Genomic DNA, 16,888 nt, shown 5'->3' with positions numbered 1-16,888 from the left:
AGGGGGAGGAAGGTAGGAAGGAAAGAAGGAAGGAAGAAAGGAAGGAGAAAAATATCATGTTTTCAGTATATGTTCAAACAATATCAGTTCTTTCTTTGGAGGCAGATAATATGCTTCATCATTAGTCCTTTGGGATTGTTTTAGATTATTGTATTGTTGAGAATAGCTAAATCATTTAGCGTTCATTGTCATATAATATTGTTGTTACTGTGTACAATATTCACCTGATTCTGCTTCTTCACTTTGTATCAGTTCATAACTCCCAATTTTTCTAAAACCATCCTGATTGTGATTTCTTACAGCACAGTAATAATATTCCATTCCCAATTATATACCACAGCTTATTTAGCCATTTCCCAATTGATGGCATCCCTTTGATGTCCAATTCTTATATCACAAAAGAGTTCCTGTACATATTTTTATACAAATAGGTCTTTTTTCTCTTTTTTTGGATGTCTTTGGGATATAGACCTAGCAGTGGTATTTCTGAATCAAAGATATGCAGTTTGATTGCTTTTTGAACATAGTTTGAAATTGTGATCCAAAATAGAGCAATTCACAACTCTACAAATCAGTTTACAACTCTACCAATAGTATATTAGTGTATGGGAAATGCTTCTTTAAAAAATTAGGACTTTCTTTAAAACTTGAAGGAAACAAGGAGATAAAGATGAGCCAGAAGAGCATTTTAGGCAAGGGAAGCAATTAATGAAAATGTTCAAAACCAGGAGATTTTGTCTTCTTTGAGAAATTTGAAGAAACCAATGTTACTTGATTGAAGAATAAGTGAGGGTGAATAAAGGGTTAGAAGATTGAAAAGGTGACAAGTTTTAAAGAGTTGTAAGAGTCAAGTAGAGGACTTTTCACTTGATCCTGAAGGACCTATATAGGGACCCACTAAGAATATATTGAATAGGGAGTTCATATAATTTGACTAATGCTTTAAGATCACTTTGACAGCTGAGTGGAAGATGGATCAAAATAGGGAGAGCCTTGGAACAAGGGAAATAACCAACAAACTATTGGAGTAATCCAGGCATGAAGTGATGAGCATCACAGAGTGATTGAGAGTGTGAGAGTATTGATAAGAGATGTTATAAAGGTAGAAATGACAGTGTTTAACAACAGATTGGTTATTGGGTTTGAGAAAATACAAGGAATCTAGGATGATACCTCGGTTTTAAATCTAGATTTGTAGTTTATAATAAAATAAACCTAGATTTGTGGTTTGTAGTCATAATTGGTCTCTTTAGAGTTCCCTATTCTTCCTTTTGGGGCTTAGTCAAAGGCAGATGTGTGTTTGGTTTGTTTTAATTTCTCATTTCGTTTAAGATATATTTCTACTTAGAGACTTTTTATGCTAAAATCATTAAAAATTCCTTTCTATTAAAAAAAACACTTTCATATATGTCTTGACTGCTCAAAATTTCTTTACCAGAACATACTTAACCTTTTTTTCTCAATAAAAACTGATATATTTCTCTTTCTGTTGAATACAAAAAGGTGTCAAATACTGTAAGCTTCTTAGTAGAAATGAGTACTGGTTCTTTGTGAGGTCACATTCATTTTGGGCACTTTTCATAGGTCTGCTGAGACTAATGAAGGACTAATACAGTCTCCGAGAGCAAATGTATGACTACTTCTCTCAGTTTTGCTTTGATAGATAAGAAATCAGGGGACAATGTGAAAGGAATCAATCATGAGCTGAGAAAAAAAAATTGACTCTCTAAGGTGACCTTGCTTACACTAGTAGATAAATGATTCTCTGTGAGTCTTATTTATGCTATCTTTTTTGTCCCATCTTAATTTCCCACCTTTATAATCATATAAAGAGCAATGAATTAGGAATCTGAAAATTGAGAGTTTAAAGCCCAAATCTGTTCCATGGTACCTGTGTGACGTGGACAAGTTGGTTTGCTTGTCTGTTTTCTTATCTATAAAACAAGGAAATTTGCATAAATGATATCTAAATTCCTTCTAATTGTAAATCCTATGAACCAAATTATCCTACATTCTACTATATTATAGATTTGGCTTGGTTTGAGCTTTTTTGAATTTCTGGTTGTCATCTTGTTTTTTTTTTTTTTTTTGAAAAATATCTTACTTAACTCAAGCACATAGGAAAGAACATATTTAATATATACACTAGAACATAAAAAGAGAACTCAGTATGAAACCATGAATCTCCATTTCATACCACTTGCTTTTTTAAAAGTATATAATAAATTCTATGCTGCTGTCAAAATTTTCCTATTTTTCTTTGTTTTCTTATGAACTTCCTTCTGTCTCCTCTTTAACATTTAAAAATTTATAGTTTCTCACTGAATTTCTTACTTTTCAATCTGCTGCGAACTTAAGAATTTTGTTGGAGTAATATAGGAGCAATGCAGTTTATCTCCCATTCAGGCTGTATCTGCGTTTTCCTAGAACAGTATATTAACCTCTTAGAATTTGGTGAGTTATGGCAGAACTTGTTAGTACCTGTTTGATACTTATATATTAATGTGCCAATTCATTCTTCTGGATAGCACTGCCTTGGGAAATCATAAACTGATGATTATGAATTTCTACTCTCCACAGTGCTTAACCAAAAATCCAATCCAAAAACCCACAAGAACAGCAGCAACAACAAAAAAATACAAAACAATCAGAACTGGATAAATGAAATGAATGAATGAAAAATAATTTATTAAATGATTACTATGTATCAAGCAAAGTACTAAATTGGAGTATCATCTAGCAACCCTGGGATCTCAGGGTTTTGATATTTTTCTTCTCTTGTTTAACCAAAATTTATCTTCTCTCCTCTTTTCACATTTTTTGCAGAGGCTTGTGGCAGTAAATCTGTCTATGATGGACCCGAGCAGGAAGAATATTCAACATTCATCATTGATGACCCTCAGGAGACTTATAAAACACTAAAGCAAATCATAGCAGGTGTTGGTGCTTTAGAACAGGAGCACGCCCAGTACAAAAGGGATAAATTCAAGAAGACAAAATATGGGAGCCAGTAAGTGGAAGATAATTAGACATTCTCTCTGTACCATTAATTCAATGTGTTTGTCTTGGGTGATAAAATTTTGACAGATTGTAAGAAAGGAGAAATTCTAGGTGATATTTATATCTCAGGGAAGCCAAGTGGATCATGGTTAGGGTGCTATTTCTATAGTCAGGAAGACACATTTTTCTGAGCTCAAATTCAGCCTCAGACATTTACTAGTTGTATCACCCTAGTCAAGTTACTTAACCCTGTTTGCCTCAGTTTCTTATCTATAAAATGAACTGGAGAAGGAAATGGCAAACTACTCCAGTATTTTTGCTAAGAAATCTCCAAATGAAATCATAAAGAATCAGAAATGACTGACAAATGAGTGAACAAATAAATGAAAATCACATCTTAATAGAAACTTAGCTGGGGTAAAGTCAGGTTTGCCCCCAAGTTCTTTTTTTTTCTATCAACCATTCTCAATAACTTCCTTTCTCCAATAACAGTCAGAGGAGTCTAGTAGATAAGGGACTAAATCATCCCAAGATATTAACAATGGAAAATCAAGAGAAGGGAGTATCACTATTAAGTTAAATAAGAAAAATACACAAAAGAGATTACCTTCTTAGAGGGCACCAGATTGAATGATGGAGGAAGGGAATGCTCAAGAACAATGGATTTGGATGTTGGTGCAAAAGAATTTCATTTTGGTCCCTATCTAGAATTTCATTGGTATATGGAAACTCCCTCCATTGATGCAGATGAACAACTCATCATATATAGCTCTGAACAGTTAAATGACTGGTACATGATCACACAGCTAGGATGTGTTAGGGAGAAAGACTGAAGCTTGTGTCTTCCTAACTTAATCCATTTTAAGATTGTTTTATTGAGACTGATTTATGGGTCAACTAGGTGGTGCAGTGAATAGAACACTGGACCTGAATTAAAATCTCTGACACTTAGCTAACTATGTGATCCTGGTCAAATCACTTAACCCCCATTGTCTCCAAAGAAAGAAAGAGAGATTTATGGTTTTTCTTAAATGAAAGCCAGCATATTATAATGGATAGAAGATTGGGTTTGGGGTCAACAAGACCTGGTACCCATTGAACAAGAGCCAGTCACAACCTCCCAGTGCCCCCAGAAAACTCTCTAAGACTACCAGTTACCGACAAGTTGTCAAGGAAATTTCCCTACAACAATAAAAACTATCTTTTACCCCTATAAATCCTAAACATGAGAGTATGAAGTTTATTTAATATCATTTTTGTTGGTTTTGGTTTTCTTTGCTCTTGTGACTTTTGAATCTTAACCCCACATTCTGTGGCATGGAAATTCTATTGTGTCTGTGTTTCTCTAGAATAGAAAGAAATCACTAACTTGGAGACCATTAGAGAGCCATTTAATATGAAACAATGTTCCTAAGTTGTCAGAAGAAAGATACAGAATGTATTCCTTCTCCACACAGCAATTATATTCACTCCTTACATAGGAATAGCATCAGAAATAAACAAGGAATTTTGCATTATAATTATGGGATCATCAGGGTAGAATTGAAGACCTCCTTAGAGGTCATTTGGTTCAACTCCCTCATTTTATGGATGAAGAACTATAGTCCTTTTCTTTTTTTTTTTAATTTAATAGCCTTTTATTTACAGGATATATACATGGGTAACTTTACAGCATTAACAATTGCCAATCCTCTTGTTCCAATTTTTCACCTCTTACCCCCCCACCCCCTCCCCTAAATGGCAGGATGACCAGTAGATGTTAAATATATTAAAATATAACTTAGATACACAATAAGTATACATGACCAAAACATTATTTTGCTGTACAAAAAGAATCAGACTCTGAATTATTGTACAATTAGCTTGTGAAGGAAATCAAAAATGCAGATGTGCATAAATATAGGGATTGGGAATTCAATGTAATGGTTTTTAGTCATCTCCCAGAGTTCTTTTTCTGGGTATAGCTAGTTCAGTTCATTACTGCTCCATTAGAAATGATTTGGTTGATCTCGTTGCTGAGTATGGCCTGATCCATCAGAACTGGTCATCATCTAGTATTGTTGTTGAAGAACTATAGTCCTTTTCAAAAAAAAGCTAAATGATTTGCTTGCTCGGGTTCTCACATGTAGTTAGGGAGCAGAAGTAGAATTAAAACTTGGGCCTTTTCATTCCCTTTATTCTAGATCCCCACCCTTCCTCTGTAATATCTCTAACTAGAGGATATTCATTCTTTACTTGTGATTAGAGTGGGGGGGGGTGGAATTTAAAAATATCTAATTGTTATTTTCTAAAAAACCTTATTTTGAACCAAACCTTCTAACTGAATGACATGAATTTTGTGGGGCTATGTAAATTATGTCTACTTCCTTCTTTACCTGTCAATCCTTTTAAATATTTGAAGACAGTGAATCATAACCATGTAGTAATTTTTAAAAGCCTCTAGTTTTTTGGGCTTCAATTTCCTTGTGATAGTATCTCTGCATTAGACTCACTCCTTCCTCCATCATAGAACCTTACCAAATCCTTTTTCAGGTATTACTTAATATTCTTGACTGGCTACACTTTTTTTGGAATGTTTCTAAGTCCTCTAAATGCACTGGGATACCTACCTCCACCAAATCTTTTTTTCTTCAAGTTAAATACCTCATGTTCTTTCATAGGATAGACCCCTTCCCACTTTTGCCATCCTGGCCAGCTGCCTCCAGACAAGTTTTGAATTTGTTCCTGGGAAATAGAGCTGAATGTAGCTTGGCTTTTACTTATTTTTCCTTTTTTGTGAGGCACTTGTATCTACCTTAGGGTCACACAGCTAGTCAGTGTCTGAGGCCCAATTTGAATTCAGATCCTCCCAACTCCAGAGCCAGTGCATTATCTATTGTCCCATGTAGCTCTCCCTAAGAACTAAACATAGTGCTTTAGAAATGATTTTCTGTGTGGCTCTTTTCTTTTCCCAATTTCTACTTAAGAGTATATTCATTTAGGGGCAGCTAGACAGAGCAGTGCATAGAGTACTGACTCTGGAGTCAGGAAGACCTGGATTCAAATCAGATCTCAGACACTTAACACTTACTAGCTAAGTGACCTTGAGCAAGTCACTTAACCCCAATTGCCTTGTAACCCCTTCTCCTTGCTCCAAAAAAAAAAAAAAGACAAAAGAAGAGTACATTCATTAAAAAAAAAAAGTCTCATTTAGATTGAGCTTGTGGTTAGCTAAAATCCTGAAATAAATTTCACACAAATTTTTGTTATTCTGACTTACACCATCTTTTCCTTGAGATTTTGACCCCAAACAGTATAATTTTCATTTTGTGCAATAAGAAAAGACATATTTAACTCAGCATCCAACTCCCTCATTTTGCAGATGAGAAAACCTAGAAATCTGTGTTTGCCATTGTTAATACTCAACTCAGATATCAACTTTACCATCAGAAAGCATTATTGAGCATATCGATTCACAGGTTGTGTCTCAAGTGATTGATAGACAAGAAAGACTCATTTTTTTCTCTCTGTGTCCATTACAGAGAACACCCCATTGGAGATAAGAGTTTCCAGAGTTACATTCGACAACAATCTGAGATTTCTGCGCATTCCATTTAGAATTGGAAAGATGACCCAGGATGGAGCAGTAGGATTGGATGAGGGAAGCTGAGACTTTTGAAAAGGAAAATAACAACAACCACCACAAAAGACAAAGCAAGGAAGGAAAGGGATCCACATGTCCGAAAATGTGTAGATAACAAGCTAAGCTTATGGAACTTTGAGACTTAACGTGTTCTTTCCTCTCTCCAAGAACTGTTATAATAGTTGCTATGCACTTTATTCATCTGGTATTTGCCAGGTGACTGAACTCTGCCTCCCTGGCATGTTTGTTGTCATCGTCTGAATTTGCCTCAGTCCCTTGGGAATCTAGAGATCAGTTCAATGATCAAGATTGCGTGGACGTCACCTTGACAGCACTCCAGCAGTCCACCGCCTTTGGGAAGCCAAGTCTGCTGTTGTGGACTTGATGAATAGGCAGCAGTATTTTTAGAGCTGTGTATTTTTTTTTGTTTCACGTGCAGTTTTGCTGTTCCCCATTACTGTACAGTATTCCACCCATCTCCATAGTCCCTTAGAAAATGCTTTGTAACACTCTGCTTTTAACACATTCGATGAAGTTAAGAAGATCCTTTCTTTTTTTAAAATTAGCCTGTCATTGTGTAGTGTGTAGGGGGCAGGCTGGAGAACAGGGTCTCTTGTGGGGGTTTTTTAAGCTAGATAATCAGTTTTGTGGCTGTAACCTGCAGACTTTCATAGAAATCCAAATCCAAATGGTACTCTTGGTATTTTTGAGATACAGTTTCTTCTGCAGACCTTTTGCCCAAGACAGTTAAGGGCCAACTTCAAAAATTCCAGCTAGTATCCTGGGGATGGAAAGTGACCTGGAACTCCAGCATCCTCTCCAAGTCTTTTACCCTTTCTGCCACAAGTGGGATAGAGATCACTGTGGGACTGGTTGCTCTTGAAAGGGTCACATTGCATGAGGTATGAAGCACCAGCTGGTGGCTTCTGGTTTAAAGGGCGCTGCTTTACTTCAGGGCAAAGACAGTGTGCCCAGACTAGTGCCTATCAACTGGGATTGGTACCAAATACCAGGTTTAGAGCTACAGAACTATTTTTTCCCCTACTGAATGATATTTAAAACCAGATTCCAAACTGTTGGGCACCACTTCGGGGACTTGGGAGGAATTAAAAAAAAAAGATATATACATTTTCAAAATGTTTTTATTAATATTTTTAAAGACAGTTTTTTAAATGAACTCTTTGATAAAAAAAATGTAACTCAGTGTTAAAGCATTGGAGCCTGTGATCATTAAATTGCCAGTGGAGAGATGCAGTTTGGCGGTGTTTTTTTTTTCTTTTTTAACAGATGGATGATTTTCTCCTAGAGAGCAATTTCCTCTACCAATAGATTAATGCATTCTTTCCAAATGATAGTCTTAGAGAGCTGCCTAAGGCACAAATAGGGTTAAGTGACCTTAGAATCAGGGTCACACAGCCAACCCACATCAGAGAACCCAGGTGTCCCCCAGATGAAGGTCAAAACTCTAGCCACTGCGAGTATGGCAGTAAAGAGGGATAAATAAACTGTGTATCTCACTAATACCAATAAGTGGTGTTGGAAGGGAAGAAATCTTAGGATTGAAAAATACATGTTCTTTGACTGCCAAAACTTTGTTCTGCCAGTTCCTAAAAAAAAAAAGTGTTTTGCCCTTGTCACCCTGAATCCTCTTCAGAGCCTTGGCCATGGTTTTGGGAGCAGCTTTCATAGGGCAGCAGCTACAGATGCTTTTGGGGGGAGGGTTAATGGAACAAGTCGGACCAGAATTTTAAAAAACATGCAAGTAAAAACCTCTTCATTTTGCTATCAAGCTCGTTTGCTAGAGCATTTAAAAAGCCAGTATTTTCAATGGGTTTGCAATGTGCTTATGTGGCTGGCTGGTTTTTGCAAAGCTCTGTTTTATAGTATGGTGATGTTTACGTCATAATTTCTCTCTGTTCTTGTTTGGAAATATTATAGTTCAGACTCTTAACCTAAGTGGGGAAAAATGATGATGTTCTTTGTCATCAAAGAAATAGTGGAGGGTGGGTAGTAAAATGTTGCAGAAAATCAAATTTGGGGCACACAGCAATTAGGCAGCCACTAAACTGCAATTTTTAACGTGGGTTTATAACTTAATATTCTGTTTATAAAATACTAATGATCTGTGATGTATTTTACTTGCCAATTAAAACAAATGTTTTATTCTTTCTGAAAAGAGGCTTTGGTTTTTCATTAGTGTTGTATTTATGATTTTCTACATGTGTGAGGTGGTCTAATTGTGAGGAATTTAAGGCCTGATAGAAGTAGCTCTTATTAGATATCATCTAAACGGAGGGAAATGGACTTGGAAATTGATCTTGTGTGGAATCTCATTGAATGATCATTAAGTCTAAGGTATATTCCCCTGTTGCTGGTATGGATTAGAATAGAATCTATTGAGGACCTTTCTGAAAAGAAATTGTAATCAACGGAATTGCACATTTCCAGATGTTATTCACCTTGAAAGATGGGAAGAAAGTGGGAGGCCACAATAAGTAGGGTTGATGTGCCTTTCAGATGACTAATAAGATGCTTACTAAATGTGGAATGACAAGATATGGACATGGCTGGCACTGTTCCCATGTCATTCATTAATGTCAGTGCAGTGATTGGGGAGAGTGGTCAGTTCAGGGGAAAGAGAATGGACCAAGACCAGAAGGGTAAAAAGAAAAGTGAGATCACTACAAAGGTATGTGAATGGCCTGGCCCAGGGGAAGTGGATAGGAATTGGTAGTCAAAATAAAGCCAGGGATAGGCAATGAGGTTAATAGATAATAATTTAATCAATAAAGATAGATAATTTAATCAATAAAGCAGGTGAACAGAATGGTTACTTTGATTTCTTTGATTCTTCATACATTGAAGGTCCTTCTCTCTGCAATCAGTAATGTGATATATATATATATGTTTACAGATATATATATATATATATATATATATCGAGAGAGAGAGAGAGAGAGAGACTGAAACAGACACAGAGAAAGAGTGGGGAGGGAGGGGAGGAGGAAGGGAGAAATACTATTTGAAATTAGATTTTTCAGGAGAGAAAGACAAATTGAGAAACTTATTAAGATATCAGAAAATGACATGTTTTTCTGGATGTTTCAAAATATAGGAATAATAGTCTCAATCAGGGGTAGAATTCAGCTAAAGAAAGCCTAGTAGATATTGACTGGCCTTCGGTCTTTCAAATCAGAGCAAGAACTCTAAAAGTTAAAAGGATATGGAAAGAGTAGATGCATTTAACTGCCAAGTCAGGTGTCACATAGAATTATATGGACAGTAGAGCAAGAAAATTATTAAGAAAAGTTCAAGTGATTCACAGAACAATATCCCTGATTGAGACTATTATTCCTACATTTTGAAACATCCAGAAAAACATGTCATTTTCTGATATCTTAATAAGTTTCTCAATCACAATCTGGAAAATTTATATAAAATTTTTTGGCCTTCCCTTCAAACCAGAGAAAAATTCTGATTTATTTCTTTTTTTCTTTTATGAGATGTTTACAGTACTTTATTATAATATTTGGGTTGCTATTATACAATAATATGCATATATTTTTCGCATTTTAAGTTTCTATACTTTTTGTGTCATTTGCTGTTCTTCATATGTCATATGAGGCTACTGCAAAATTCCCCCCAAAATCCATTTAATTTCTTATGTCAACCCATGTTATTTTGAAACCAATGGAGAAAGTCAAGATATAGAAGGAATAACTATGGATAAAACTTCATAGACTCCTTACGTGTCTAGCAATCCAAGTGTCTAGTTAGCAGCTCATTAGCAACTGTATTTGCTCAGACTACAATTTTCATTAATACTTCAAGGCTCCATATTTTCATCCTGATGTGTGGATATTTCAGTAGCATTCACAACTTGTGGCTCATGGTTCCATCCATTGTATTCCAATCTCTTCCTTCTTTAGCATTGCCCCAAAGAATTCACTCAATCTGTATTTAGTCTAACATATATTTATATGTTTTATTTATATATAAATATATTTTCATCTATACATTTTCAACTGCTTTGGAGCTTGCCATTAGAAAAATATAAATACAAATAAAGTATATATGCGCATATATGTTTTTGTATATGTACATATACACATACATATGTATAATTATGTATAAACTATTTTGTATAAATTATATAAATTTGTATAAAATATATATTCAATATATATTTGTACAGCTATAAAGTGTATACTTTACAAAATAACTCACATGTGCATATATATGTATATATGTGTGTTATGTGCGTATATGGGTATACATGTGTATACATTCACATACATACATACATACACATACACACAACTCATCATCAGTTTAGCAAACTTCATTTAACCCAAGCATGAAATGTTAGCAAACTTTCCTAATACTAATACCGATGATTAAGGGAGGAGAAGGGAGGGTGCCATAATGTAGGCCAGCTGTCCCTAATGTTTTCCTGCCACTTTGTCCCTGTGAATCTCCCCATAATAACAAACAGAAGAGCAGTGTTCACTTTTCTCCAAGATATCCTTTCCTGTTGCTTTTGAGCTTCTGGCCAGATTTTTATGCTTTTCTGGACTGGAATAAGTCATGTATTTGGAGTTTCTCACTGTATTTATTAAACATTATTCAGTTTAATACAAATTTCAGACTTTTATTTCTTGTGGACCTCGGTTAAGTACGTGATAGAGGTGAGTGACCTGTCTCCAATTTAGCAAGCCATCTTTGCAGAAAGCTCAATGCTTTTTTCTTCTTCTTCTTCTTTAGAACCATGAACTTTCCTTCCTTTTAGATGCAGTTGCTTTTTTTCTTCTGCTATAATGAGAATATCAAGATTGATATAACTTGGTCCCTCCAGTTGTTGTGCTACTTTTTTCATCTATAGATCAGTAGCTCACATTTAGAATACCAGCAACTAATTTGATGTTTACAGATGTGGCTGTCCTGGTAGTCCTCCTTAAATAAACATGCTGAGAAGATTTTATCAGAGAATAAGGTTGGAATTTACTCAGACTCCTTTGAAATATTTGTGAATAGTCAAATATTTAAAGATGAAGAACTGTTGGCTCAGGTTTCCAAAGCAAACCATGTATGATTTTTATCAATAATGCCATATTACTTAATAAAATATAGTATGCAAATTATGCATGAGAAATCAGAATTTTAACAAATAAAACTAAAATTATTTCTAAAAACCTTCTTTTTAAAATGTAGGATTCGAGTTCCTCGTGAATTTCATCAGATCATTGCCCAGTTAGATTTATGGCTTTAGATTTTAGTACCAGAGGTATTATCTTCTCTGGGCTGTTCAGGGTGTAAAGTTTGCCCAAATTATTCAAAGTAAAGATGGTTAACAGAACATGTTTATGAGGCCACCATTTATAGCATTTAATATTCTTATCTACATATGCAAATATAGGAATCAGTCCATGTGAGTTATTTTACATTCCATAGAATGCAGTATCATACCTTACCATTATGATGACATCACCATTCTTCCAAGAATACTGTATGATTATGAGCTATGGAATACCACAACCAAAGTTGTAGACTTACATATAAGACAAAGGAAAAGCACATGAGAAGGGGATTAGGAGGCTGGAATGCATTACCAACAAAAACTGCTTAGGACAAGCAGCATAAAGGATATTATCAGAGATTCATGAGACTGGAAGAAAAGGTGGACTGGTCAATCAAAGAACAGCCCAAATGGTTCGTTGATACCCATGAATTACTTAGTTATCTAGAACAGGACTTCTTTTTTTATTATAGCTTTTTATTTACAAAACATATGCATGGGTAATTTTTCAACATTGACCCTTGCAATCACTTCTGTTCCAACTTTTTCCTTCCTTCTCCTCATCCCTCCCCTAGATGGCAGGTAGTCCAATACATATTAAAAATGTTAAAGTATATATTAAATACAATATATGTATACATATTTATACAGTTATCTTGCTGCACAAGAAAAATAGGATCTAGAAAGAAAGAAAAAAACCTAAGAAAGAAAACAAAAATGCAAGTGAACAATAACAGAATGAGTGGAAATGCTATGTTGTGGTCCAACTCATTTCCCATAGTTCTCTCTCAGATTCTCTTCTTCACTGAACAATTGGAACTGGTTTGAATCATCTCATTGTTGAAGAGAGCCACGTCCATCAGAAGTGATCATCGTATAGTCTTCTTGTTGCTGTATATAATAATCTCCTGGTTCTGCTTATTTCACTCAGCATCAGTTCATGTAAGTCTCTCCAGGACTTTCTGAAATCATCTTGCTGGTCATTTCTTACAGAACAATAATATTCCATAATATTCATATACCACAATTTATTCAACTATTCTCCAATTGATGGGCATCCATTCAGTTTGCAGTTCCTAGCCATTACAAAAAGGACTGCCACAAACATTTTTTGCACATGTGGGTTCCTTTCCCTTCTTTAAGATCTCTTTGGGATATAAACACAGTAACAACATTTAGAAGAGGTCTTCTTAAACTTTTTCCATTTGTGATCCCTTTTTGCCCAAGAAATTTTAAGGTATATAGAGTATATAAAATAGACATGCAAATCAAGCATTTACTGATAATAGATCATAATTTCATAGCATCCAGTTATGCAATCCCATATAGGACTGCAACCCACAGTTTAAGAAGCTTTTTGATGCAGCCCTAGCACCTTTGTGATCCTCTTCACGGATTTATGTAATGAACCAAAAGTCACACAGAATGAGAATATATGAATGGGATCTGAGTTCCATCTTTTGGGAACATTATCCACATCAAGGAAATCATAGATCTATGGAAGTATAATTATTACAAAATGGAAAGTAAGTACACAGGATTATTAAAGTTAAGACAATCATTAGTCACTTAACAGGAAGTCACAGATCCATGGAAATATGAAAGTAAAATTATAATAAAGTAGAAAATAGGTATGTTTTCAGGATTATCACAGTTAAGACAACTATTGGCCAATTAATTAACAAGCATTTTTAAATGTTTGTTATATATGCCAGGCACAATATTGTGCCCTAGTTTCCTAGGCTAAACCAAAAAATTAAGGTCTCTGCCTTCAGTATAACAGTCTGTGTTTCCATGGAAATGAGAAATGTTCAGGCAGATGTTATCCCTATTCAGGCAACCCACACTAGCCCCTCCTGCAACCATAAACAGAGTAGAAGCCACCACTTCCAAACCTCCAGAACCTTTGACATCACAGGGTCAGCTATCTAAGGAAAAGAAACGCAAAAAGAGGCAGGAACTACCAGGCACTCAAGTGCAAGCTCATCTTGTTATGGTCCCTGAGAGATGGTCAAGGATGCCTTGACAGTGAAGCAAAGAAAAATATCCTGAAGCACATCTTACTTTCTGGAAAGCCCCAATGAAGGGAATACAGCCAGAAAACTTTCTCCTCATTTAAAAGGTCATCAGCTCTTCCAATTCAGCGGCCAATGAAGGGACTTCATTTCCAATTGTAAACCTTTTAACTCATTAGACAACTACTAGAGCTTCCATGTAAATGAACTGGAACCAGGTCCAAAATACCTCCCTATACTCTGAGAAATAGCCTGGATAAGCTCATTAACTCACATAAGTAAATATAACATATCTAGAAGGTAAATACAAAGTAGTAGAACTTCTAACAGGTAGAAAGCTCAGAAAAACTTCATGCAGGAAATAGCTCCTGAGCTGAGTTTTGAATGAAGGGAAAGATGCTAAAAAAAAAAAAAAAATCATGGTGCTACAATGGATCTTGAATACAAACCAAGTCCAACTGCCTCATTCAACAGTCAAGGAACCTGGACTTAACTAAGTCAAAGAAGCATTAAGCTACTAGATCAGGATCTAGGATCAGGACCTCTGATTCCAAAGCTTTGGCTCTTTTCATTGGACCACATTGTCAAATATCAACTTATCTGAATTGGACAGAAGAGAAACAGGAGATGACACAATCATGGCTAAATTTTCAAACTGGATGATTCATTCACCTCTTGGATAATCCACCACTGACTATATTGGGGTTTAAGGCCAGAGCAACTTTTGACGTCAGTTTCTGTTTGAAGTGATGTCATAGGGGACACATGGCAACAAGTGGACCCCTCATCCTGACAGTAACTCTCCCAAAGTCCATTTCCCTAGGGAGGGGACCCAGAGGAAAGGTTTCTAAACCATGCTTCCAGTCTGAGGTTTATTTTTTTTCAGAATCAACATCTCTCATTGGCTTTTTCTTTCCCATGATTTAAAAGAGAGAGAAAGAGAAACAAATCATGGAGAAGGAGACAGTACACAGACGGCACAGGCTCATCACAGGGGTTCCACCCACTGTCATGGCCCCTGGGCTTCACAAAGGGGTCACTGAAGCATCTGAACTTCAGAGGAGCAAGAGTGTTGGGGGATTTTCCCCCAAGGGAGAAGCTGTGGCTCCCATTGAGAAGCTGCTGCAGGAGTTTGGTGAGAGAGGGCCCTGGAGCCTGAAACTTTCTTGGGGGAGAAGACTTTGGGGTCCTGATGCTCTAGGAATAAATGTTGCAAAGAAAGACAGACAGTTAATGTTTTTGAAGCCATGATGCTAGTGGGGGGAAGGGGATAGGGAGAAAGAAAGCATGCAACTGTAAAAATAGACACTTTTAATAAAGTAGGCCCCCATTTGAGGAAGTATCAAAGGGTCTCCAATTTAGAGGTCAAAGGTAACTTAGTATATATGTGTACATGTATCTATTTGTGTGTTTACATATTATACACTTTATCTGATATTAGTGAATTTTGATCCTCTCCTGCCTTTCCCCTTCTATCTAAGGATCTCAGAACATTTTGCTCAAATTTGAGGGAACATAAACTTGCAGAGAAACAGAGGTGTAGAGATTCCTAATCCAGGGACTTGTCTGACAGAGATGCATTGTGAGTTAATAGTATTTAGGCCCAGTATACTTTCCTTTACCTGCCTAGAATCCCTAAATTAACTTTGGGAGATTGAATTGCTGGGACAATTCCATAAGTGATTTTTAATAAAGAGTTAAAAATAAAATTGGGATAAATGAAATCTATTATTTGGACCTTTCAAATTGGGGGCAAAATTGAGCAAGGAGAATTTAACTTTTTATGTATGTATGAAAAATCTAACATAAATTCCATCAATTCTACTACTGCATAAAAATGAAGCATATATGAGTTAGAAAATAGAGGATTAAAATAATAGTTTTTATTAGCATCACTTTAATATTTTATATTTGGAGCTGAAAGGATCTCAGAAGCAATCTACCCAGATCTTTCTTTTCCACTGTCCAAGTTAAGTGGTGTCTTATCAATGGGCGTGGTGTGAAGAATATCTAAATTTAAATCTAATCTCAGAAATTTTCTAATTGTGTGTAACAAATTATTTAACATCTGTCTACCTCAGTTTCCTTATCTCTAAAATGTGAGTATGATAGCACCTTCCTCACAGGATTTTTGGGAAGATCAAATGAGATAATAATTGCAAAACCTTTTTTAAGCACCTGGACATAGATAGTAGGTACTTAATGCTAGTGTTTCCTTCCTTCCTTGTTACAGTTACAGTTATACTTCTCACCAACACCATAATCATGATTTCTCCAGTTTTCTCAAGAGGTTTTATATACATTCTACAAACAGTAAATTTACTTTGATTCATTATAACTTTTAAAAATAGAGCACATATAGGACACTTCACCCTCTGCAATATCAATATTATTATTGACTCAAAAGGCAATGGAAAAGATATCCAGGAAATGCAAGATCAGAAAAGAAAAAGGGTTGATCACCAAATGATACTGAGAGGGAGAGAGAAATAGCTCAGGTGCTGCAGAGACTCACAAAATGCTGAAACACTAAGAGAATCTTCCATATTTTGGGGTCAATGTTTTTTGGGGACATGGACAAGATTCATAGAGACTTTGTTGTGGGTTATGATCTAAATTTGAAAGGAATACCCACATTAATAAGATCAGACAAGCACTGATTTTCAAGTGTACCCTTGAAAGAAAAAAATATCTTTAAACACAAGCAATGATAAAGAATGTTGTAATGTGTAGGGAGCAACAATTTGAATAACCTCCTTTACCTTGTTCTCCAAATTACACTTGGACATTGACTGGTTAACAAAAGATAATCAAATATTATCAAATAGTCTACGAAAAACTGAAGATAATTCCAAAAGAATAAAATTATTAAGGAATCGCTAGAAAGTAAATGCTTAAAATCATTGAATCGTATCTTCCTCCCACGGGCAGAACTGTATTTAGTAGCATCTTACC

General features: G+C 35.5%; 2 protein-coding genes across 7 annotated transcripts in view; both read left to right on the top strand.

The window, feature by feature from the left end:
- The window catches only part of RASA3 (RAS p21 protein activator 3), a 274,639-nt gene extending 266,061 nt beyond the window's left edge, over positions 1-8,578 (top strand). For both annotated transcript variants that reach the window (XM_031958761.1, XM_031958760.1), the window contains exons 23-24: positions 2,827-3,010; positions 6,522-8,578. In XM_031958761.1, the coding sequence (XP_031814621.1) occupies positions 2,827-3,010; positions 6,522-6,597 (260 nt within the window). In that variant the 3' untranslated portion in view covers positions 6,598-8,578. The remainder of the gene's footprint in view (positions 1-2,826; positions 3,011-6,521) is intronic.
- Positions 8,579-14,729: 6,151 nt separating this feature from the next.
- Positions 14,730-16,888, top strand: part of C3H13orf46 (chromosome 3 C13orf46 homolog) — a 36,570-nt gene continuing 34,411 nt past the window's right edge. For 2 of the 5 annotated variants that reach the window (XM_012546210.2, XM_031958759.1), the window contains exon 1: positions 14,731-15,068. In XM_012546210.2, the coding sequence (XP_012401664.1) occupies positions 14,885-15,068 (184 nt within the window). In that variant the 5' untranslated portion in view covers positions 14,731-14,884. Of the gene's footprint in view, positions 15,069-16,888 lie in introns of all 5 variants that reach the window. The other 3 variants (XM_003765704.3, XM_031958758.1, XM_023500480.2) reach the window with 2 other exon arrangements.

This window comes from Sarcophilus harrisii, chromosome 3 (genome assembly GCF_902635505.1).
Source record: "Sarcophilus harrisii chromosome 3, mSarHar1.11, whole genome shotgun sequence".
Classification (NCBI taxonomy): Eukaryota; Metazoa; Chordata; class Mammalia; order Dasyuromorphia; family Dasyuridae; genus Sarcophilus; species Sarcophilus harrisii.
This window is presented reverse-complemented; position numbering and strand designations above follow the sequence as displayed.